The 25489-nt window shown below is 46.0% G+C and overlaps 1 protein-coding gene across 4 annotated transcripts in view; it reads left to right on the top strand.

Moving 5' to 3' along the window:
- The first annotated feature begins 3527 nt into the window (after positions 1-3527).
- The window catches only part of LOC137524284 (complement factor H-like), a 340451-nt gene continuing 318489 nt past the window's right edge, over positions 3528-25489 (top strand). For all 4 annotated transcript variants that reach the window (XR_011022650.1, XM_068243963.1, XM_068243965.1 and 1 more), the window contains exon 1: positions 3528-3720. Coding sequence is in view for 3 of the 4 variants with exons in the window: in XM_068243963.1 (XP_068100064.1) it covers positions 3630-3720 (91 nt within the window). In the remaining variant the exon portion in view is untranslated. The remainder of the gene's footprint in view (positions 3721-25489) is intronic.

The following is a 25489-nucleotide window of genomic DNA, read 5'->3' as shown; positions in this document are numbered from 1 at the left end:
GCAGTCACCAGAAAATCGTAATGTGGGCAGCAGACACCTGAAAATCGTAATGTGGGCAGCAGACACCTGAAAATCGTAATGTGTGCAGCAGACACCTGAAAATCACAATGTGTGCAGCAGACACCTGAAAATCGTAATGTGGGCAGCAGACACCTGAAAATCGTAATGTGGGCAGCAGACACCTGAAAATCGTAATGTGGGCAGCAGACACCTGAAAATCACAATGTGGGCAGCAGACACCAGAAAATCACAATGTGGGCAGCAGACACCAGAAAATCACAATGTGTGCAGCAGACACCAGAAAATCGCAATGTGGGCAGCAGTTACCAGAAAATTACAATGTGGGCAGCAGTGACCAGAAAATCACAATGTGTGGGCAACAGTGACCAGAAAATCGTAATGTGGGCAGCAGACACCTGAAAATCGTAATGTGGGCAGCAGACACCAGAAAATCGTAATGTGGGCAGCAGACACCTGAAAATCACAATGTGGGCAGCAGGCACCAGAAAATCGCAATGTGGGCAGCAGGCACCAGAAAATCGCAATGTGGGCAGCAGGCACCAGAAAATCGCAATGTGGGCAGCAGTGACCAGAAAATCGTAATGTGGGCAGCAGACACCTGAAAATCGCAATGTGGGCAGCAGGCACCAGAAAATCGCAATGTGGGCAGCAGGCACCAGAAAATCGCAATGTGGGCAGCAGTGACCAGAAAATCGTAACGTGGCCAGCAGACACCTGAAAATCGTAATGTGGGCAGCAGACACCTGAAAATCGTAATGTGGGCAGCAGACACCTGAAAATCGTAATGTGGGCAGCAGACACCTGAAAATTGTAATGTGGGCAGCAGACACCTGAAAATCGCAATGTGGGCAGCAGACACCTGAAAATCGTAATGTGGGCAGCAGTGACCAGAAAATCATAATGTGGGCAGCAGACACCAGAAAATCGTAATGAGGGCAGGTTGGTGGCAGATACCCCCCCTCAAAATGCAATCAGGATGGTGGCGGGCAAAGATCGGCGGGGTGAGGCGGAAGCCACCCCCCTCCCTCACCTAGGGGCCCCCCCTCCAGAATTGCAGCCAGCGGCAGCACCGGGGATGAATCACTTACCAGCATGACGGAGATCCGTAGCTCTGCGTGCCGCTGGCTGGTCTGTCTCTGTCTCCTGAACTGACTGTCCAATCACGCTCTTGCAGTACTTCCTGCGAGAGTGTGATTGGACAGTCAGTTCAGGAGACAGAGACAGACCAGCCAGCGGCACGCAGAGCTACGGATCTCCGTCATACCGTTAAGTGATTCTTCCCCGGTGCTGCCGCTGGCTGCAATTCTGGAGGGGGGGGGGGGGCGCGGAAGGGGAGCCCCTAGGTGAGGGAGGGGGGGGGCTTCCGCCCCTCCCCGCCGATCTGTGCACAATGTCCCCCCTTCCTGCGCTTAGCCCCCCTCCTTTTTAGCACTGGGGCCCCCAGGAGGCGGGACGGCCGGGGCCCACCGATGGGACCATCGGTGGTTCGGTGGGCCTGTCCGAGGCTGAATATCACCCAGCTGTAACAAGTGATTCAAAACTGCATACGCGAGTTCCAATATACATATGCACAACAAAAGGAAGAGCTTGCCCATGAGAGTTTTCTTTCACAGCACAAGTGCAGTTTGTAGCTCACACATGTGCATTTCAGAATTTCTTGTTGCTGTTTAGGACATCTTCCATTAGGCTGGGGACAGAAGAGGTCCAGGAGTGGGTAATGGGAGGGACCCCCAAAGAAAATGAGCAATATCAGGTTTTTTCCCACTGAGGTTGAGAACAGACTTTTTTGTCTGTTGTCTGCTTATTTTATTTATAGAAGCCATTAACACTTGTTTTCAGTGTGCAATGGTTCTGTGAGCTCTGTTGCAGTAAGCTGGACTCACTTCTGTGCATATAATTCTGTACCAGGCAGATGTGTTGTACAATATAGCCTATGGGATAAAGCATCTGCCCTGGGCTACTGTCAGACCAGAGAGGACCATTGGAGTGGACTCTACAATGTCCCCTCCCAACGGCCACACATGATCTAGCAGCAGATGGTGACTGAGCCTCAGTCTTCTCAGGATAAGTTAATCTAGCCCACCGTGGGCTTAATTCAATAGTTTATTTTGCATATGTTATTGTGAGAAAACGCGGAAAAGCCGCCACATGTACTCAGAACAAGGCGGCTGATTCCGCGTCCAACGCGGCGGTTGGCACGCATAGGCCTACACCTAGTAGTATGGCCGAACGCGGAGAATAGCCTTGATAGCGGTGCGGCGGTTTCCGTATCCAGCGCGGCGGGTGCTTTACATCACATGTCTGGTGTGGCTGGGACTGATAGTCCACACAGTTTCAGAAGGATGTGCGCGCGCGCTGAGAGGCAGAACTTATATGACAGCCAGAAGGGAGTCAGCTGACCAAGCCGATCAGCTGACGGCAGTACCACTTCCCATTGGTCTAGCACTTAGGGGAGGCGCTGGAGAGCGCCTTGCTATATATACTGGGTGCTGGTCATTCTCTAGTTGTCTGCCGTTGCGATCACTACGTGGTAGCACCCAGACCTTGTCAGTATCTGTGATATTATCTGTGTTATTATCTAGACCAGTTCCTGGGTGTTGACGATCAAGGACCTCACACCTCAGTCTAGGGAAAACTGTATATTATCTGTGTTATTACCTAGACCAGTTCCAGGGTGTTGATGATCAAGGAGCTCACACCCAAGACTAGGCATTGTTGATTATTTGTTATGACCTTCTGCTTTCCTGACTACTCTTCTGATCTCTGATTAGGTACTTCGCTATATTTGATACTCTGTTGCCGAACCCTGCTTGTCTTAGGATTCCGCATCTGTCTCTTGTCTCTGTCCCTGATCTGTCTGTCTGTTACCGACCCGGCTTGTCCGACCTTGAGAGCTATCTCCCCAGTCTAGAGATAGCTCACAGACCTGGGGGTGACACCCTTCCTTGGTGTCACTCACACTCTGTCCTTTCTACTCCTAGCCTGACCCCTCCCTCGGGAGAGTCTCTGGCTTTCGGAAGGAACGTGTTACTGTGCAGTACTCCTTACTGCTGTGCACCTGCTCCTCAGGTGCAGTCCTCAAAGTATTTCTGTTACACCAAACACTCTTATTACCCAGGTGTCCAGAGGTTAGAGATATATCTGATTATCGGTGATACTGCAGATCACCAATAATCGGGTATATATCTGTATTCTCGGTGATACTGCAGATCACCGGTAATCAGACCCTCTCTGTGTTACACCGATCGTTACAGTTATCATTTAGCCAGTTACAGAACAGAGGTTTTTTGTTTTTTTTTATCCACTGTTTTCCAGGTTTAAATATTTAGGAAGTTGGAGTGCAGCAACATTTACTGGCATGCAGAGAGATAGTATCAGCAGATGAAACACTTCTGACCTTTGATTTGTTTGCAGTAGACTTTGGTTAAAATGTTGCTTACAGATAAAAATATACTATGTAGTACAAACAAAAACTCTTTGGTAACTCTATAAAGATGAAAGGGGACAGTTCAAAGATTTAAAAGTGTAGTCATTCAGTACTTTTACATGACAGGAATACCTGCTGTACAACATACAACGTCCAAAGCAGAATCATCACCTCAAGATAAATGTTATTCCATCGCTGTTTGGGGATGTTTATACATGGATTCTTGGCATTTCTTACAATATCTCTGATCTCTACTGCAGCCCCAGTGACTGGTGAGTATATCCAGAGCTGGGACCAGATTCTCCAGCACCCAAGGCTGAGATACCAAAGTGCACCCCTCCATCCATCCCACCCCAGCCATCACACACTGATTGCTATTAGACTAAGAGGCGCTCCAGGGCCCCCAACCCCCCAAACACCTTAATCTCTAGTTACTGGCTTGCAGTCACTGCCACGTATCCCCGTTTCTTTTTTCTCCACTTCAAACACAATAGGGAAATGATAGCCGAGTGAATTGTGCACCCCTCCTACACTGTGCCCTGAGGATGGAGCCTCTCTCACCCCTGAGTATGTCTTGTATTGGTTTATGCCCACTCAACCTATGGGCTAGGTCCTAAGGCATACAGACATTTATCCAGAGAGTAGATATGTTTAGAACTGGACCAATCAAACCCACTACCTATCAATTTTGATTGACCCTATTCCAGGCTGCATGCAATTTGCATTGAATTGGTATGTATGCCCAAATTATTAGCAGTGATAAGTGAAAGTGCCGATATTCTTTTTGCATTAATATTTGCAAAAATTAATGCAAAATTCAACTTTCGTGCAAAAATGCCATAGAAAATAGCTTTGCAATAAATTTGTGATTTCTAACAAATTTTCGTGCTAAAAATAATGCTTTTTGGGAATTGTTGTGGTAAAAATAATGATTTTCCGCATTTTCCACAAGTTACTCTTGACCATATTGTAAAAATGCATTGTATTGTGGCAAATATGTGAAAATGGCTTTGGTTAAAATTTGCAAGCAACACTGATTATTTGCATCTTATTCACCATCTCTGCTAAGTAACTTCATGATTTGCAATTAACTACTTGACCACTGAGGGGTTTTTTACCCTATACAGACTAGAGCAGTTTTCACCTTTCAGTGCTCCTCCCTTTCTTTTGGCAAAAACGTATTCACTACTAATCACAACAAAATGATCCATATCTTGTTTTTTTGCCACTAATCAGGCTTTCTTTGGGTGGTACATTATGCTAAGAATTATTTTAATAGGAAATAAAATTGAAAAAAAATCATTATTTCTCAGTTTTCGGCCATTATAGTTTTAAAACATTCTACTGTGGATAAAACCCACAAATTGTATTTGCCCATTTGTCCCAGTTATTGCAACACTTAAAATATTTTCCTAGTGCAATGCATGGCAACAATATTTTATTTGAAAATAAAGGTGCAATTTTTCAGTTTTGCGTTCATCACTAAGTACAAACTCATAATTTAAAAATTAACAGTAATATACCCTCTTGACATACATATTTAAAAAGTTCAGTCTCTAAAGTAACTATTTAAAGAGACACTGAAGCGAAAAAAATATGATATAATGAATTGGTTGTGTACTATAAATAATTACTAGGAAGATTAGCAGCAAAGAAAATATTCTGATATTTTTATTTTCAGGTATGTAGTGTTTTTTCTAACATTGCATCATTTTATAATATGTGCAGATTATACAACACTCAGCATTCAAAATGATTCTCTCAGAGCAGTCTGTGAACTAATGACCTCTCCTCTGGCAGAGAAAAAGTAAATAGTTAAATAACAGTTGAGATAATAAAAGTCAGAAAACAGCCCTCTGCACGACTTTGAAAGTCGTAGAGCTTAATGGCTTTTTTGTATATATTCCAAAAAAGACCGGCACCACACTCAGTATCTGTAGCTCTTCAAGGTTTAATAGCTAAAACATATTAAAACATCAAAGTGCCACAATACAATAATACTTATCACAATAGAGATGCACAAATAAGTCACCTAAGAATTAAATACAGAAACCCAAATCTAACTCCCGATTGAGCCCTGCCCTCCCCATGGCATCTAATCGCCTAATCCAGCCCGCCTCTCTCCGTAAGAGTTCCTTAAGTCTATCTCCTCCCCTCCAAGTTGATGGAACCCCATCAATGGCCATTACCCGTAGCTGAGAAACATTATGCCCACAGGTCTTGAAATGCTCTGCCACTGCCTGCCCCGCCGTGCCATTCCTAATGGCTGATTTATGCGCAGAGATCCTAACCTTGAGGCACTGTGTAGTCATACCTACATAAATGAAGCTACAAGGACACTTCAACAAATAAACAACGTGACTAGAGTCACATGTATAGTGCCCCCTGATGTGATACACAGTACCCAAGGTAGGATGCAAAAAGGTTTGACCCCGTATAACACTGCTGCACATATGGCAGGACAGGCAGGGGAACATCCCAGTTCTAACGGTGTGAGGCTGTGCCTGAGGTGCTGATTTCACTCGCAATTTATCCCGTAATGTGGGGGCGCGGCGGAACGACATCATAGGAGGAAACCTAAACTCAGGCACTGTGGGGAAACCATCCCTCAACAAGTGCCAATGGCGACGCACCGTCCTTGAAATTACGTCGCTACAAATATTAAAGGTTGAAACAAATGGAATACGCGGCACACCTCTCAAACGTCGGCCCCGGGAACGTTTCTTTTCACTTAAGACTTCCATGGGATATCCCCTGGAGCGAAATCTCCCACAGAGCTCGTTCTTGCGATCAGCACATTTCTCAGGCTCACTCACGATCCTATCCACCCTTGAAAACTGACTTCCAGGAATCCCATCCTTCACACCACCCGGGTGGAAACTCCCGTAGTGGAGGGTGGAGTTCCTGTCCGTCGTCTTTGTATATAAATCGGTGGATATCGTCCCATTATCGCAACAAACCAGGACATCAAGAAAGGGCAATTGTCCCGTGTCCCAATTTGCTGTCAGCTTGATGGCCGGACACTGCCGGTGCACTGTCTCCAAGAATGCATGCAATGTCTCACGTGGCCCCCTTCATATGCAAAATACGTCATCTATATAGCGCCACCAGCATAAAGCATGCTGGCGGAACACAGGGTTGAGATAAACGAAAGTCTCTTCATATAACCCCATAAAAAGATTTGCATAGGAGGGGGCCACATTAGAGCCCATAGCAGTGCCTTGTAGTTGACCATAGTACCGCCCCTCAAATGAAAAGTAATTTTCTTTAAGAACAATTTCTAGCAGTTGTATCAAAAACCTGCGCTGGGGGGTGGTGCAATCAGACTGCATCATAAGATACCAGTCTGTAGCCTCTACACCCCCATCATGTGGGATGGAGGTGTAGAGGCTCTCAACATTCAAAGTAACCAATGCAACATCCCCCTCAAGTACAGGCAGACTTCTCAACTTATCCAAGAACATGCCTGTATCGCGCAAGTAGGAGTCCAGGGATTGCACAATGGGTTGAAGGAGTTTGTCTAAATATTGAGCCAACGGGACAAAAACTGATCCCACTCCCGCCAAAATAGGACATCCAGGAGGACGTTGCAAAGTTTTATGGATTTTAGGAAGTACGTATATATGTGGCGTAGTGGGATTAGTCTGTTGAAGAAATTTGAACAAAGGTTCATCAATAATGTCCCTGGCTAAAGCCTCCCTCAGCTATTAAACCTTGAAGAGCTACAGATACTGAGTGTGGTGCCGGTCTTTTTTGGAATATATATTGCTGTGGCCCCCAGGTACCGGGGTGAGGACCGTGGCACACCAATTCTTGTATTTTGAGCCTTATAGTGGAGCTCCTGGACGCTTGTGTTATGGCTTTTTTGTATAGAGATAACAACTGGAGTTTCTGAACTCTTCCTGTACTGGAAACAATTAGACTGATGTATCTGATCTTAATGCTTTATTTTTTAGCTGTACTACACATACAAATCATAATATCATACATTTTTTTTTCGCTTCAGTGTCTCTTTAAGTTGTTTTTTTTTAATTGTCTTTTATTTATTTTTTTTGTAAAAAATGTATTTGGGTACTATGGAAGAGTGTGGGAGGTAATGAGTTAATTTTAAATGTAAGCGTGGGTCTTTTTATTAAAATAAATGTATATAGGTGTAGTTTTACTATTTCGCCTTTAATGGCTGATGGCTGGATAGTGGAATGGTTAAGGGCTCTGCCTCTGACACAGGTGACCTGGGTTCAAATCTTGGCTCTGCCTGTTCAATAAGCCTTAGGCCAGTGTAACAAATGTTGGAGAGGCAGCCGCGGTGAATAGCGCTACCCCTGCGGCTGCCGTCAGCTCCCTGTCTAGCGTTGTATCCGTGCCTCAGGCGTCTAGCACGCCGAGGACAAGGCTGTCTGTTGCACATAGGGTTGCTTTGTCGCGTGCACGCTCATAGACAGGACCTTTATGCGGGGAGGAGGCGCGTCGGCTGACGTCAGAGGAGACGCTCGCTGCTCCTCATTGGCTGATAGGAGGGGGCGTGCCTGATGGGTCTCCTCAGCTTCAAAAGCCTAGCTGATTTACTCGCAACTTGTCTGCTGTTGCGAATACTTCGTGTTAGCGCTCAGACCCTTAGATAATTCCGGTGTGCTTTGATCCGGGAAAAAAACCTGGGATTTCACACAAGATAGGAATTGTTTGATAGCTCTAATCATTATATTACTGTGTATTATTTGTTCATGACTCTGGCTTGTTCTGACTATTCTTCTGCTTAGCGATTCTGTACTGTTACCCATCTGATCTTGCTGCTGACTCTGCTTGTTTATACCTTTCAGTCTCTGCCTTCCGATTTTGTACTGTATATGTCCGTCTGTTGCCAAACCTGATCTGTCTGACCTCTCTACTCTCACCAGAGGGCCCTTGACTCTGGTGAGAGGCACTGTACTGTTAGTACCCACCAGCTCCGCCGGTGAGGTATTGTTAAACCTATCCGTACTACTGTTGCACCACATCACTATATATTGTTGTCACTACAGCTTCTGATATACCAGCATTATAGGTCATTCTGCAGATCACCATATAATCAGGTATACATCTGCATTATAGGTGATACTGCAGATCACCTATAATCAGAATTCTGTTATTTACTGACACAAATCGTTACAGCCAGTCTCCCAAACACTGCTAGTGTCTATAGAGTGCAGCTCTGGCCCTTTGACTTGTACTTGGTTATTGGACTTCCTTACTAATCGCCCTCAAACTGTCAGACTAGGAAAACAGACATCCTCCACCCTTACCCTGAGCACTGGCATGCCACAGGGCTGTGTATTAAGCCCTCTTCTCTATGCACTTTTCACCCATGACTGCCAGCCTATCCATACCTCAAACATAATTGTTAAGTTTGCAGATGATACGACTGTCATTGGGCTTATATGAGACAATGAGGAAGCTGCATACAGAGAAGAAGTTAGGAACCTGACTGCATGGTGCGACATTAAAAACCTGTTATTAAATACAAAGAAGACCAAAGAAATTATTCTGGACTTTAGGACCACCAAAAAGACCACTCACCTACCGCTAATGATCAATGCAGAGGCTGTGAAGAGAGTTTCCAGCTTCAAATTTTTGGGAGTCACCATCGCAGAGAACCTGTCCTGGGCTGACAATGCTTTAGCTCTAACTGGCAAAGCACAACAACGCCTCTACTTTCTGAGAAAACTAAGGAGCGCTAACCTCCCACAGAAGCTGCTGGTTAATTTCTACAGATGCACTATAGAAAGCGTTCTGACCAATTGCATGATGGCCTGGTACAACAGCTGCACGAAGGCTACTAGAGAAGCCCTGCAGCGAGTTGTTAAAACAGCAGAAGCCATTATTGGCACTGAACTACCATCACTGGAACTTTTGTATAATACTCGCAGTGTGAGAAGGGCCAAAAACATTATCAAGGACAACACTCACCCTGGAAATGCCCGGTTTGAGCTCCTTCCATCAGGTAAACGTTTTAGATCAATCCGCACACACACAAACAGACTGAAAGACAGCTTTTTCCCATCCACCATAAACTTGATGAACTCTGAATCCTCTCTGAAATAATTAACACTGTGTACAAATTGTTTAAACATCTGTAATACCTGGCTTACTTGTATAATTTCTTCCCTTTCTTGTTACTATCACTATGTTCCCTATATGCACCGTGGGGTTGTCAGGAAAAGTCATTTGGCACCAATGACAAAGTTAGTGGGAGATGGAAGGTCCTCAAAAATGATTTTCAGGTACTTGGAGATAAACTTAAAGCAAGGACCTCCAAGGTGGTGTTTTCTGAAATACTGCCAGTGCCACGTGCTACATCTGAGAGACAGAGGGAGCTTAGGGAGTTAAATAAGTGGCTGAGAAATTGGTGTAGGAAAGAAGGGTTTGGGTTCCTTGAGAACTGGGCAGACTTTGCAGTCGGCTACAGGTTCTACAGCAGGGATGGGCTGCACCTTAATGGGGAGGGTGCAGCTGCATTGGGGGAGAAGATGGCTAAACGGTTGGAGGAGATTTTAAACTAGGATCTGGGGGGAGGCGGGAGGATAAAGTCTCAATACGTAGACAAGATGAGGTAAAAAGACAGTGGGAACCTAACATTATGGGGGTTGGAGAGGGGGGTGGGGACAGTGTAAAGATTAAGGAGGTTGGTAAAAATTCAAGTAGCCCATTTCATGTAAACAAAATTGGTAAATGTGGCGGTAAAAATATAAAGTGCATGGTAACCAATGCTCGGAGCCTTGCAAATAAAATAGACGAACTAGAGTTCATTCTGAATGACAAAGGCTATGACATTGTGGGAATAACCGAGACATGGATGGATGAAAGCCATGACTGGATAGCTAATTTAAAAGGATACAATGTGTTTAGGAGGGATAGAACAGGGAAAAAAGGTGGAGGGGTTTGTCTCTTTGTTAAGAATTCTCTTACAGCTGTCCTCAACGATGAGATGGAGGAAGATTGCGAAGATGTGGAGTCCGTTTGGGTAAATATTCATGGTGGAAATAAAAGTTGCCAATTGCTTATTGGGGTATGCTACAGGCCACCTCTTATTAATGAAGCTGCAGAACTGCGATTACTACAGCAGATTGAAAAAGCTGCAAGTAAAAATGAGGTCATAATTATGGGCGACTTCAACTTTCCAGACATTGACTGGAGTATTGAGGCTACCCATTCTGGTAAAAGCAGCAGATTTCTGGCAGCACTACAGGACAATTACTTGACTCAAATGGTAACTGAACCAACTAGGGGGAATGCGTTACTGGATCTGATCATTTCTAATAGACCAGATAATGTATCAAATGTGCAGGTTCAGGAACATTTGGGAAATAGTGATCACAACATGATAACGTTTGATCTGGTGACTGATAGGCCACGGGGCAGCGGGACCACTAAAAAAATGAATTTTAGAAAAGCAAAGTTCAATCAAATTAGGCAGGCACTAAGTTTGGTGAACTGGGATAATGTACTACAAGGGGAAGACACTGAAGGGAAATGGCAAGCTTTTAAACTTATACTCAATCAATATTGTAGTATGTATATCCCATATGGAAACAAAATATCTAGGAATAAATAAGGCCTCTATGGATGAATAGAAAGGGTAAAGATAAAATGAAGAGGAAAAAGAATGCCTATAAGGTCTTAAAACAGGAGGGGACCGAGGCTGCACTAAGCAGTTATCGGGAGTACAATAAAAATTGTAAAAAAGAAATTAGGCAGGCAAAGATTGAAGCTGAAAAACAAATCGCTAAGGATATCAAATCTAACCCCAAAAAGTTTTACAAGTACATTAACTCTAAAAAAAGAAAGGTTGACTGTATAGGACTCCTAAAGGATGAGGGTGGGAACTCAATGGTGGATGACCAAGGTAAGGCAGAGTTATTAAATGCTTTCTTTGCTTCTGTCGTCACAAAAGAAACAGCACTGTTGCAAACTACAGAGGCGGAAGAGTCTCAATCTTCTAACTGTAATATTAAATACTTAACGCAGGAAGAAGTGAAGGCAAGACTAAATAAATTAAAAATAGACAAGGCACCTGGCCCGGATGGCATGCATTCTCGGGTCCTAAGGGAATTAAGTTCAGTTATTTATAAACCCCTTTATCTTATCTTTTGTGACTCTCTTGCAACTGGCAGAGTCCCAGTGGATTGGCGTACAGCCCACGTTTTCCCATTATTTAAGAAGGGCAAAAAATCTGATCCAGGAAATTATAGACCTGTAAGCTTAACATCAGTTGTGTGCAAACTATTTGAGGGGTTACTAAGAGATACTATACATGACTTCATAGTAGAAAATAATCTTATTTCTCAGCATCAACATAGGTTTACTAAAGACAGGTCCTGTTTGACTAACATGCTCAGCTTTTATGAGGTAGTGAATGCTAATATGGATATTGGGAATGCTGTAGATGTGATATACTTGGACTTTGCAAAGACCTTTGACACTGTTCCCCACAAAAGACTGGTGCAAAAGTTGAGGATGAAAGGACTGGGGAAGAGTCTGTGTTCATGGATAGGGAACTGGCTAATGGACAGAAAACAAAGAGTTGTGGTCAATGGATCGTACTCAAAATGGGAGACTGTTAGCTGTGGGGTCCCACAGGGGTCTGTTCTGGGTCCAGTGCTCTTCAATTTATTTATTAATGACCTAGTAGATGCAGTAGTGAGCAATGTTGCTATTTTTGCAGATGATACAAAATTGTGCAGAATCATCAACTCTCAGGAAGATAGTGTCATATTGCAACAGGATCTGGATAGGATGGCTATATGGGCACATACATGGCAGATGAAATTCAATGTTGACAAATGTAAAGTCATGCATTTTGGACGTACTAATGGTCTAGCACCATACAAAATAAATGGGATACAGTTGGGGACATCAAACTTGGAGAAGGACTTAGGAGTACTCATTGACAACAAGTTAAATAATCGTACTCAATGCCAAGCAGCTGCAGCTAAAGCTAACAAAATTTTGGGATGCATTAAAAGGGAAATAAAAACTCGAGATGCTAGCATAATATTGCCCCTGTTTAACTCTCTAGTAAGGCCACATCTGGAATATGGAATTCAGTTCTGGGCACCACATTACAAAAAAGATATTGCAGTTTTAGAGCAGGAGCAGAGACGAGCAACAAAATTGATACGTGGGATGGAAGGTCTCACTTATCAAGAAAGGTTAGATAAACTGGGTTTATTTAGTCTAGAGAAAAGACGCCTTAGAGGGGATCTAATTAACATGTATAAATACAGCAGAGGGCAATATAATAGCTTGGCGGATGAGCTTTTTGTCCCTAGGCCTTCTCAAAGGACTAGAGGACATGATCTGCGCATGGAGGAAAAACGTTTTAGCCATTTATTTAGGAAAGGGTTCTTTACAGTAAGAGTGATTAAGATGTGGAATGCATTGCCACAGGAAGTCGTTATGGCAAACTCTATACCTGCATTTAAAGGGGGCTTAGATGCTTTCCTTGCGTTGAAAGACATCCATGGCTACAATTACTAGGTAATGCCTAACGATGTTGATCCAGGGATTTTATCTGATTGCCATCTGGAAGGAATTTTTTCCCTTTTAGGGGCTAATTGGACCATGCCTTGTAAGGGTTTTTTCGCCTTCCTCTGGATCAACAGGGATAGGTGAGGGATCAGGCTGGTGTTGTACTTTATACTGGTTGAACTCGATGAAGGTATGTCTTTTTTCAACCAAAATAACTATGTAACTATGTAACTATGTAACATTTCGTTGTGTTACACAATGACAATAAAGTGAATTGAGTTGAATTGAGTCCGCCAGGAGAAAAGCACAATATAAATGTTATTTTTCTTGTCTTGCCCCTTGCATTACTTCCTTTTAGCAGGTAATGTGTGGATGTATTACTTCTTTAGTTACAATGACTGCAGGCATCTCATTGATGCCGGCAATCATTGACACGGGGGACTTAGAGGCTTTTCCTTGATTTTTTTAAAAGGGTTTTTTAAAAGGGTATGAATCATTTTGGACTGGACATTTTTTGCTCAAATGTAAATAAAAGCTGAGATTTTTTTTTTTTTTTTACTCACAATAATGACTCTTGTACATTGTCTCATTATGTTTTGGGAGACACCTATGTCATTTCCCATCAAAAAATGACTTGCTGGTTGAATAAAAGTAACTTTGGCCTGGTGCACACCAAAACCCGCTAGCAGATCCGCAAAATGCTAGCAGATCTTGAAACGCTTTTTCTTCTTTTTCTGTAGCGTTTCAGCTGGCATTTTGCGGTTTTGGGAAGCGTTTTTGGTGTAGTAGATTTCATATATTGTTACAGAAAAGCTGTTACTGAACAGCTACTGTAACAAAAACGCCTGGCAAACCGCTCTGAACTGCCGTTTTTCAGAGCGGTTTGCGGTTTTCCTATACTTTATATTGGAGGCAGAAACGCCTCCGCAATCCAAAATCTGCAGCAGCCCGGGAGTATGCGTTTCTGTGTATAAATATATATATATACCGATAATTATTCATACCTATATATATATATATATATATATATATATATATATATATATATATATATATATATATATATATATAAACAAGGGTTACCGCACAGGTAACCACTGTACAGGCAGGTGGGGAGATTTGACAGGTTAAGAAAGCACACTCTGTAGATTGAAGAACTGGGGTTACACCCCTCCACCAACAATGGTCATGTTGCATACTCTTTCAGCTAGTTGTGAGGGATCTTTCCTTTGTAAGGAAGATGGTTCCCTTCAGGCAGTGGCCAAGCTTTGGGGTGCACTGTCTGCGGATCTCTGCCCCTCCCCCTGGGGCGCAGTCACACTGCACTCCTGAGTGGTAGCAGTGATGGGAGGCCAGTGATGGGAGGCCCCCACATGGCTAGGGATGTAGGCGAACCCCTATGGGCCGCTACTACTTCCGGTTCGCTATGACCCGGAGTAGTACGGCTGCACTGGGCCAGTGGTGCGCGTCTTTGATCACGCGCTGGTTGCCAGCCACTCTCTGCGCATGAGCGTGACATCACTCATGACGTCACGCACATGCGCAGAAAGTGCCTGGCAACAGGCGCGCGATCAAGGACGCAGCTGTACTACTCCGGGTCATAGCGAAATGGAAGTAGTACAGGGTGAGGTGTTCGCCGGCGAACGGTTCCCGAAGCGTTCGCCGACATCTCTACACACGGCACTCTTGTTGAAAAGCAAAACATTTTGTGTGGGCAAACTTCTGCAGGGCATACCAGTGAGTTAGTTTAGACCCTGAATATTCTGGCAAGCATATGGAATATGCATTTGTTTTGCCATCTTAATTAGTCAATAGATAAATGGCAGCCAGTATATAAGTCAGGTGATACCTGGTCTGAGCACACAGCTCTTTTTTTCTTTTGTATGTAGACCAACAATGTTTTTTCAAACTGAGTAAAATGACATTTTTCTGTGACACAATTTACTATATACCAAGTTCTGAATACAAATTGTAGGTGTATTTTTTCTGGTTTGGATATTTTTGTGTCCGTCCAATAATTACAAACCCTTATTACTAAAATAACAGTAATATACCCATGACATACATATAAAAAAAAAGAGCAGTCCCTAACTAGAGGTGGCCTGAACGGTTTGCAGGCGAATGGGATTCGATTTGCCCCCATAGTGCATCATGAGGGTCAATTGAAGAGATGGGCCGAACGGTTCGCCGGCAAACGGTTCCAGGCGAACTTTGGTGGTTCGCGTTCGCAGAGAACCGGGAACTTTTTTTCAAAGTTCGGTTCGCCCATAGACTTTAATGGCCGCTAACTTTAACGGTTAATAGCAAAGTCCCCTTACATGGTAGAAACACCAAAATTGTTGGGAATGTTAAGTTTTTTTTCAAAAAGACCTTATACTTTTTGAGAAAATCAATTTTAAAGTTTCAAATTAAAATGAGCCGATTCATAAAAAAAAGAACCGATTCATTAAAAAGAACCGGATGATTCAAGAACCGTTAATTTAGCAGAGAATGCGTCCTGAGCAGGACGTGAAGCTGCCGGCTCGCTGCTGTCTCTCCCCACCTGCCTGCACCTGTCACCCTCACCTAGCCTGGCACCCAGTGCACCCATGGGTGCCAGGCTAGGTGAGAGCGACAGGTGAGGAGGTGGGGAGAGACAGCAGGAGCCGGCAGCTATGCGTCCAAAAGGAGGCATTCTCTGCTATGTGGGAGGCGTCGGAGATCTTCAATCAACTTAATTGAAGATTGCAACATAAGAGGATACAGTTCGTTGGATCGTTTACCGTGGATATTGGCGTGGGAAAACTTTTTAAAGGTACAGGTAAGTATTTATGGTTAATTTAGAATAATAAAATACTTTTCTCGTGGTTGTGTTTTTATTTCATTTAACCCTTTGTGGAAATGGGTAAAGGGTACTTTGTACTCCTATACTCATTTCTCCTGGGAGGGGGGTGGGCATCTGAGGTCCCCTTCTTAAAGGGGACTCCCAGATTCCACCATGAACCCCCCCCAGGGAGTCGTCACCCCCACCTCCTCCTGGGGCACCGGAGGTGGGGAAGAGCCCCTTGTCCATGGATTGGACAAGGGCTCCGGGGGGGAGAGGAGGGGAAGGCTTGGCCGCCCCCCCCCCCCCCCCCCGGAGCCCCCCCATACCATGGACCATGCGGGCTGGTATAGCTCAGAGTGCGAAGCCCCAGTCGGCCGGGGCTCCGCATTCTGGCTATCCCAGCCTGCATGGGGGACAAGGGGTTACAGAGGCTCGGGAGGGGGGACCCTACGTCATTTTTTTTCATTTATTTCCCACACTCAGCACATAAAAATAATAAAATATATATATATATATATATATATATATATATATTTTTTTTTTTTTTTTTTTTTTTAAAGGACTTACGAGGCCACAAGTATGAAAAAAGTTAAATACCATTTCATAATCCAGATACATGGAGGACGCCATCTGCTCCCCCCGTTCATTCCGCCATGGCACCCGCAGTAATACCGGCCCCGGTCGGGTCCTGACCCCTCCAAATGGGTCGGGTTCTCATTCCCCCCTCAATATGGCTGCCACAGATTGCCGCGGCTGCGCAGTCCGCATAGATGCGATTGCGGCTGCGCAGCTCTAGGTCCTCCTCCCGATGCGTCCGATGTATGCACGCATATTGATGACGCGGCAGGAGGAGGCCCTAGAGCTGCCAGGTGCAATCGCGTCTGTGCGGACTGCGCAGCCGCGGCAATCTGTGTCGGCCATATTGAGTGGGGAATGAGAACCCGACCTGTTCGGAGGGGTCGGGAGTCGGGACCCGACCGGGGCCGATATTACTGCGGGAGCCATGGGGGAATGAACGGGAGGGCGCGGATGGCGTCCTCCATGGATCTGGATCATGAAAAGGTATTTAACTTTTTTCACATTTGTGGCCTCGGAAGTCCTTTGAATATTGTTTCCCGCTATCTTTTTAACATATCCTGCAAATTTGGTGTTGCTAGGATGTAAGGGGCCTTTGCTATTAACTGCTAAAGTCGGCGGGTGATGATAATCAACCAGAATTATAGGGGTGCAAAAGTGCTGAATTCTGCCATAGGCTTCCATTAGGCTCCCTATTTCACTTTCAAAAATCTCAAATCTTTTCAAAGGGCAATTGCTCAGCTGTGGCAAATTTTCTAGCATTGTAGGAACTGTTAGGGGGATCATAACTGGTGAGTTTCGGGCCCCTAGGCCGAAGAGGTCATATCCTAGGGAGTCACAAAAACCTGTTTATTTGGGCAATTTCAATGGAGGGGATCCAGGCGTACATAAATCGCAGCCATGGCCGTTAGCAACGTCTGAATTTCACGAAATGTCTCATGCAGGTAGAAGACATATTGTTAGACTTGGATTCCAAATATGGGGTCCCTACATCTCTGAAAACCAGAGTTACAGGGGTGCAAAAGTGCTGAATTCTGCCATAGGCTTCCATTAGGCTCCCTATTTCACTTTCAAAAATCTCAAATCTTTTCAAAGGGCAATTGCTCAGCAGTGGCAAATTTTCTAGCATTGTAGAACTGTTAGGGGGATCATAACTGGTGAGTTTCGGGCCCCTAGGCTGAAGAGGTCATAGCCTAGGGTCACAAAAACCTGTTTATTTGGGCAATTTCAATGGTAGTGATTCTGACGTACATAAATCACAGCCATGGCCGTTAGCAACGTCTGAATTTCACGAAATGTTTTATGCAGGTAGAAGACATATTGTTAGTAGTGTTGGGCGAACACCTAGATGTTCGGGTTCGAGAACGTTCGCCGAACATCACCGCGATGTTCGGGTGTTCGCGCCGAACTCCGAACATAATGGAAGTCAATGGGGACCCGAACTTTCGTGCTTTGTAAAGCTTCCTTACATGCTACATACCCCAAATTAGCAGGGTATGTGCACCTTGGGAGTGGGTACAAAAAAATATTTGAAAAAGAGCTTATAGTTTTTGAGAAAATTGATTGTAAAGTTTCAAAGGAAAAACTGTCTTTTAAATGCTGAAAATGTCATGTTTCTTGGTAACATGCTTTTTACCGCCAGGCAGTCATAAATGTAATAAAGAGAAGAGGTTCCATAAACAGGGACCGGTAACGCTAACCCAGCAGCAGCAGCAGCACACGTGATGGAAGAGGAGGAGGCGCAGGAGGAGAAGGCCACGCTTTTTGAGACACAACAACCCAGGCCTTGCATGAGGACAAGAAGCGTGCGGATAGCATGCTTTTTACCGCCATGCAGTCCTAAATGTAATAAAGAGAAGAGGTTCCATAAACAGGGACCGGTAACGCTAACCCAGCAGCAGCAGCAGCACACGTGATGGAACAGGAGGAGGCGCAGGAGGAGAAGGCCACGCTTTTTGAGACACAACCACCCAGGCCTTGCATGAGGACAAGAGGCGTGCGGATAGCATGCTTTTTTCCGCCATGCAGTCATAAATGTAATAAAGAGAAGAGGTTCCATAAACAGGGACCGGTAACGCTAACCCAGCAGCAGCAGCAGCACACGTGATGGAACAGGAGGAGGCGCAGGAGGAGAAGGCCACGCTTTTTGAGACGCAACCCAGGCCTTGCATGAGGACAAGAAGCGTGCGGATAGCATGCTTTTTACCGCCATGCAGTCCTAAATGTAATAAAGAGAAGAGGTTCCATAAACAGGGACCGGTAACGCTAACCCAGCAGCAGCAGCAGCACACGTGATGGAACAGGAGGAGGCGCAGGAGGAGAAGGCCACGCTTTTTGAGACACAACAACCCAGGCCTTGCATGAGGACAAGAAGCGTGCGGATAGCATGCTTTGTACCGCCATGCAGTCATAAATGTAATAAAGATAAGAGGTTCAATAAACAGGGACCACGCGGCAACGCTAACCCAGCAGCAGCAGACGTGATGGAACAGGAGGAGGCGCAGGAGGAGAAGGCCAAGCTTTTTGAGACACAACAACACAGGCCTTGCATGAGGACAAAAAGCGTGCGGATATAGCAATGCTTTTTGCCGCCATGCAGTCATAAGTGTAATACAGATGAGAGGTTCCATAAACAGGGACCGGCAACGCTAACCCAGCAGCAGCAGCACACGTGATGGAACAGGAGCAGGCGCAGGAGGAGAAGGCCATGCTTTTTGAGACACAACAACCCAGGCCTTGCATGAGGACAAACAGCGTGCGGATATAGCAGCAATGCTTTTTGCCGCCATGCAGTCATAAATGTAATACAGATGAGAGGTTCAATAAACAGGGACCGGAAACGCTAAACCATCCCAGATGTTCATTGGTCATGTTACTTGGTTGGGGTCCTGGAGTGTTGCGTAGTCGTTTCCAATCCAGGATTGATTCATTTTAATTTGAGTCAGACGGTCTGCATTTTCTGTGGAGAGGCGGATACGCCGATCTGTGACGATGCCTCCGGCAGCACTGAAACAGCGTTCCGACATAACGCTGGCTGCCGGGCAAGCCAGCACCTCTATTGCGTACATTGCCAGTTCGTGCCAGGTGTCTAGCTTCGATACCCAATAGTTGAAGGGTGCAGATGGATTGTTAGACACAGCTACGCCATCTGACATGTAGTCCTTGACCATCTTCTCCAGGCAATCGGTGTTGGAGGTGGATCTGCACGCTTGCTGTTCTGTGGGCTGCTGCTGCATGGGTGTCAGAAAATGTTCCCACTCCAAGGACACTGCCGATACCATTCCCTTTTGGGCACTAGCTGCGGCTTGTGTTGTTTGCTGCCCTCCTGGTCGTCCTGGGTTTACGGAAGTCAGTCTGTTGGCGTACAACTGGCTAGAGGAGGGGGAGGATGTCAATCTCCTCTCTAAAGTCTCCACAAGGGCCTGCTGGTATTCTTCCATTTTGACCTGTCTGACTCTTTCTTCAAGCAGTTTTGGAACATTGTGTTTGTACCGTGGATCCAGAAGGGTATATAAACCCAGTAATTGGTGTTGTCCCGAATGCGCACAATGCGTGGGTCGCGTTCAATGCAGTCTAGCATGAATTGAGCCATGTGTGCCAGAGTCCTACCAGAATCCTCATCATCCTCTTGTGAGCGTTGTGATAGTTGTTGTGATGCATCATAGTCGTCACCTTCTTCCTGGTCTGCTTCTGCTGACCATTCGCGCTGAATTGTGGAAGTCCAACGTGCACCGCTCTGGCCCTCGTCAGTGGTGGCATGAAATTCCTGCTCCAACTCCAGCTGTTCCTCCTCCTCTTCTTCGTCATGTGTCAGCTTAGCCAACCTTAAAGCGCGAATGAGATTACTCCCATTATCACACACAACCATGGCCGGTTTCAGGTCCAGCGGTGCCAGCCACAAATCCGTCTGTTCCTTTATTCCCCTCCAAATTTCCTCCCCTGTGTGCTGCTTATCCCCAAGGCAGATCAGCTTCAGCAATGCTTGCTGACGCATGCCAACAGCTGTGCTGCACTGCTTCCACGATCCTACTGCTGCTGGTGCTGGGTTCGCGTTTCCGGATGAGGTACAGCTTTGAGATGCGTTTGAGGAGAAGGAGTCAGAGAGGTAGGTGCTGCTGTTGTTATCCAGTGGGAGGGACGGCGGTGCAGGTGTTTGCGGCGTGGGCAACACCCGCGCCGTAGCAGGTGAGGAATCGCTGCCAGGCTCCACAAGGTTCACCCAGTGCGCGGTAAGGGAGATGTATCGACCCTGGCCGAACGCACTCGTCCAGGTGTCAGTGGTGAGGTGAACCTTGCAGGCAACGGCATTCTTCAAGCTTCGGGTTATTTTGCTGACCACGTGCTCATGCAACTCAGGCACTGCAGAGCGCGCAAAGTGGTAGCGGCTGGGAACCACGTAACGTGGGATGGCCACTGACATCATGCCCTTGAAGCTGTTTGTCTCCACCACTCGATATGGCAGCATTTCGCAGGCCAGAAGCTTGGCTATGCTGGCTGTTACTGCCACGGCCCGGGGGTCATTTGCTGGCAATTTCCTCTTGCGCTCAAACATCTCCGAGACAGACAACTGAACCGTAGGGCTGCACACCGAAGGGCTGTTGGTTGTTGTGTTTGATGAAGACTGGGAGACCTCAAGAGCACTACTCCGGAAAGTGACAGTGTCAGCGTCATCTGATTTTTTTGAATGTTGTGAACCACGCAATGGCTGGGCTACTGCTGCTGCTGAGGCGGGTCTGGTGGTGAGTCTGGTGAACCCAAGGGAGGCAGTGTTGCTGGTGGTACCCTGTCCTGCCGCGTTTGCCCACAGAGTGGGATGTTTGGATAGCATGTGGCGGCTCATGCTGGTGGTGGAGAGGTTGTTAATACTTTTCCCCCTGCTCAGGCGGGTCTTGCACACCTTGCAAATCGCCATGGTAACATCCTCAGTGCAGTCTTCAAAGAAAGCCCAGACTTTGGAGCACCTGCCTTGCTGGCGATTTCTGTTTGCGCCTCTTTTGCCTCTCACTTGAACTTCCACGCTTGTGGTGCCTGAAATTGTGCGCCGCCTACCTTGTGGCACAAGGCGAACTCGTGCAGCAGTGGGTTCTTCAACAGACTCATCTGTGCTGCTGCTACGACGGCGATGTTCTCCTTCACAAACAAAATCTGGGTCTATGTCCACATTGTCTATACCCTCCTCTTCCATCTCCTCAAACTCGTCATATGTCATTGTGGGGGGCCGCCGCCGTGGAGTAGAGCTCCCCAGAACAAACTCTGCGCAGCTCACTCCAACGTCGTCTGGTTATCTGGCAGTTGTGTGCGTGGTGTCGCTGCCGGTTGTGTCAGCTTTGTGCCCACTGGCTCCTTGTAACTGGCTGAGGACTCGGACCTCGTGCGTGATGTGCTGGTGCTGCTTAACCCACTGCTGGACGCTTGAGAGGTCATCCAAGTAATTCTGGTCCTGTTCTTTTGGATCTGTGAGGGTTGTTGTCCTGGACAACATGGGCGGTATTGAGTGGGTTTTCTTGGGTGCTCCCCTGTGGCCTGTACGTGAACCGTCAGGGGAAACACCTCTTCCCTTGCCCCTCCCTCTTTCACCGGATTTCTTCCTCATTTCACTTATCCTTACAGTACACGCTGACTGGCAGCAGTACAGTGGCAGTACAGAAATGCTATACAGTGGTGGGTGAGCGGTGTACCACTATTGCCAGCAGTGGTGCTCAGCAGAGCTCGAATATTCGAGTAGCTCGAATATTCGAGCCCTTTTTAAGCTATTCGAGCTCGGTATTCGAGCTCCGAATAGCTGCAGCTATTCGAATGGGCTATTCGAGTAAACGCGAATAGCCCATTCACTATTCGAGCTATTCGAGCAAACGGCGCTATTCGAGCTCGAATACCGAGCTCGAATAGCGTCATAGCCCAGATTGATGTCCTTAGAGCCAATCAGAGGGCTCCCAGGCCCTCTGACGGCAGCCAATCACAGAGGGGGACCCTGGCCAGCCCCTACCCTATAAATAGCGGCCGCCATGTTCCGTTTCTCCGTCCTTGCCTGAGACTTGCATAGAGAGAGAGTTGCTCCTTTGTGCTTTGGCTTAGCAAGAGCTCTATTGTGGTCATTTACCTAGCGTTTTTGCTCACATACACCTCCTATACACACCTATATTGTTTTTAGTTAGATAGACATTGTATTTTAGTTAGTAGCTTTTGTGTTACATAGAGACAGGCCAGCTGCTGCAGGCAAGCTTACAGCTTTAGGCCTCAGGGCCTGCCTGTGTGGGCAGCTGTCCTCCTGTCCTCTGTTAGTTTATTTCTCATTAGTATTAGACAGTATTAGACAGTATTAGATAGTATTAGACAGTATTTCTGCTGTCCTTTACTACTTAGTGATTGTATTTTGTATTGTAGTTATATACTGTAACTGTACTAGGACACTCACTGTCACTGTTCATAGGCTACTAGCTCCTGCGTGTGCTTGCACTCACTGTCTGTGTACACACACTCTATTTCCTTCTGAATAGTTATATACTGTAACTGTACTAGGACACTCACTGACTGTCACTGTTCATAGGCTAGCTCCTGCGTGTGCTTGCACTCACTGTCTGTGTACACACACTCTATTTCCTTCTGAATAGTTATATACTGTAACTGTACTAGGACACTCACTGTCACTGTTCATAGGCTACTAGCTCCTGCGTGTGCTTGCACTCACTGTCTGTGTACACACACTCTATTTCCTTCTGAATAGTTATATACTGTAACTGTACTAGGACACTCACTGACTGTCACTGTTCATAGGCTAGCTCCTGCGTGTGCTTGCACTCACTGTCTGTGTACACACACTCTATTTCCTTCTGAATAGTTATATACTGTAACTGTACTAGGACACTCACTGTCACTGTTCATAGGCTACTAGCTCCTGCGTGTGTGTGTGCACTCACTGTCTGTGTACTGTACACACACTCTATTTCCTTCTGAATAGTTATATACTGTAACTGTACTAGGACACTCACTGACTGTCACTGTTCATAGGCTACTAGCTCCTGCGTGTGTGTGTGCACTCACTGTCTGTGTACTGTACACACACTCTATTTCCTTCTGAATAGTTATATACTGTAACTGTACTAGGACACTCACTGACTGTCACTGTTCATAGGCTAGCTCCTGCGTGTGCTTGCACTCACTGTCTGTGTACACACACTCTATTTCCTTCTGAATAGTTATATACTGTAACTGTACTAGGACACTCACTGTCACTGTTCATAGGCTACTAGCTCCTGCGTGTGCTTGCACTCACTGTCTGTGTACACACACTCTATTTCCTTCTGAATAGTTATATACTGTAACTGTACTAGGACACTCACTGACTGTCACTGTTCATAGGCTAGCTCCTGCGTGTGCTTGCACACTCACTGTCTGTGTACTGTACACACACTCTATTTCCTTCTGAATAGTTATATACTGTAACTGTACTAGGACACTCACTGTCACTGTTCATAGGCTACTAGCTCCTGCGTGTGTGTGTGCACTCACTGTCTGTGTACTGTACACACACTCTATTTCCTTCTGATTACTGATTGATTATTGTAAATTCTACTTCCTGACAGTTACTACTTACTTACTGTAGTAGGGACACTCACTCAGTCACTGTTCATAGGCTAGCTCCTGCACGTGTGTGCGCGTGCGTGCACTCACTGTCTGTAGTGTACACACACTCTATTTCCTTGTGATTACTACTGATTATTGTAACTTCTAGTTGTACTTCCTGACAGTTACTACTTACTTACTGTACTAGGGACACTCACTCACTCTCTGTTCATAGGCCAGCTGCTGCGCGTGTTTGCGCGTGCGTGCACTCACTGTCTGTAGTGTACACACACTCTATTTCCTTGTGATTACTACTGATTATTGTAACTTCTAGTTGTACTTCCTGACTGTTACTACTTACTTACTGTACTAGGGACACTCACTCAGTCTCTGTTCATAGGCCAGCTCCTGCGCGTGTTTGCGCGTGCGTGCACTCATTGTCTGTAGTGTACACACACTCTATTTCCTTGTGATTACTACTGATTATTGTAACTGCTAGTTGTACTTCCTGACTGTTACTACTTACTTACTGTACTAGGGACACTCACTCACTCTCTGTTCATAGGCCAGCTCCTGCGCGTGTTTGCGCGTGCGTGCACTCACTGTCTGTAGTGTACACACACTCTATTTCCTTGTGATTACTACTGATTATTGTAACTTCTAGTTGTACTTCCTGACTGTTACTACTTACTTACTGTACTAGGGACACTCACTCAGTCTCTGTTCATAGGCTAGCTCCTGCGCGTGTTTGCGCGTGCGTGCACTCACTGTCTGTAGTGTACACACACACTATTTCCTTGTGATTACTACTGATTATTGTAACTGCTAGTTGTACTTCCTGACTGTTACTACTTACTTACTGTACTAGGGACACTCACTCAGTCTCTGTTCATAGGCCAGCTCCTGCGCGTGTTTGCGCGTGCGTGCACTCACTGTCTGTAGTGTACACACACTCTATTTCCTTGTGATTACTACTGATTATTGTAACTTCTAGTTGTACTTCCTGACAGTTACTACTTACTTACTGTACTAGGGACACTCACTCAGTCTCTGTTCATAGGCCAGCTCCTGCGCGTGTTTGCGCGTGCGTGCACTCACTGTCTGTAGTGTACACACACTCTATTTCCTTGTGATTATTGTAACTGCTAGTTGTACTTCCTGACTGTTACTACTTACTTACTGTACTAGGGAGTCGGGACACTCACTCAGTCACCTCACCCGCCCTTTTCAAAAACGTTTGTGTTTACGCCCAAAACATCGAAGATGTCTGGAAGTGGCAGCCAGCGCGGTTTGGGCAAGGGGAAGGGCAGCAAGGGAATCAGGAGGAGAGGGAGCAGCATTGTGGCAAGCCGCGGGCGCGGCCGCGCCACCATGCACAGTTCCGCAGCAGCAGCGTCAGTGGCTACCATTCCTCCCATAGCCACTGGCCGTGGACGCCTTGGGCGCCGCCCAGCAGGAGCATCTGCAACTCACGCTGCAGAGACACAGCAGCAGCAGCGTGTAGCACCTGCTCCGATTTTCCTCCAGCCGGGTCGGAAACGTCCCATTGAGGAAAAGGATGCAGACACTGTGGTGCAACTGATGACGGAGGA

The sequence above is a fragment of the Hyperolius riggenbachi genome, chromosome 7, assembly GCF_040937935.1.
Source record: "Hyperolius riggenbachi isolate aHypRig1 chromosome 7, aHypRig1.pri, whole genome shotgun sequence".
Classification (NCBI taxonomy): Eukaryota; Metazoa; Chordata; class Amphibia; order Anura; family Hyperoliidae; genus Hyperolius; species Hyperolius riggenbachi.
This window is presented reverse-complemented; position numbering and strand designations above follow the sequence as displayed.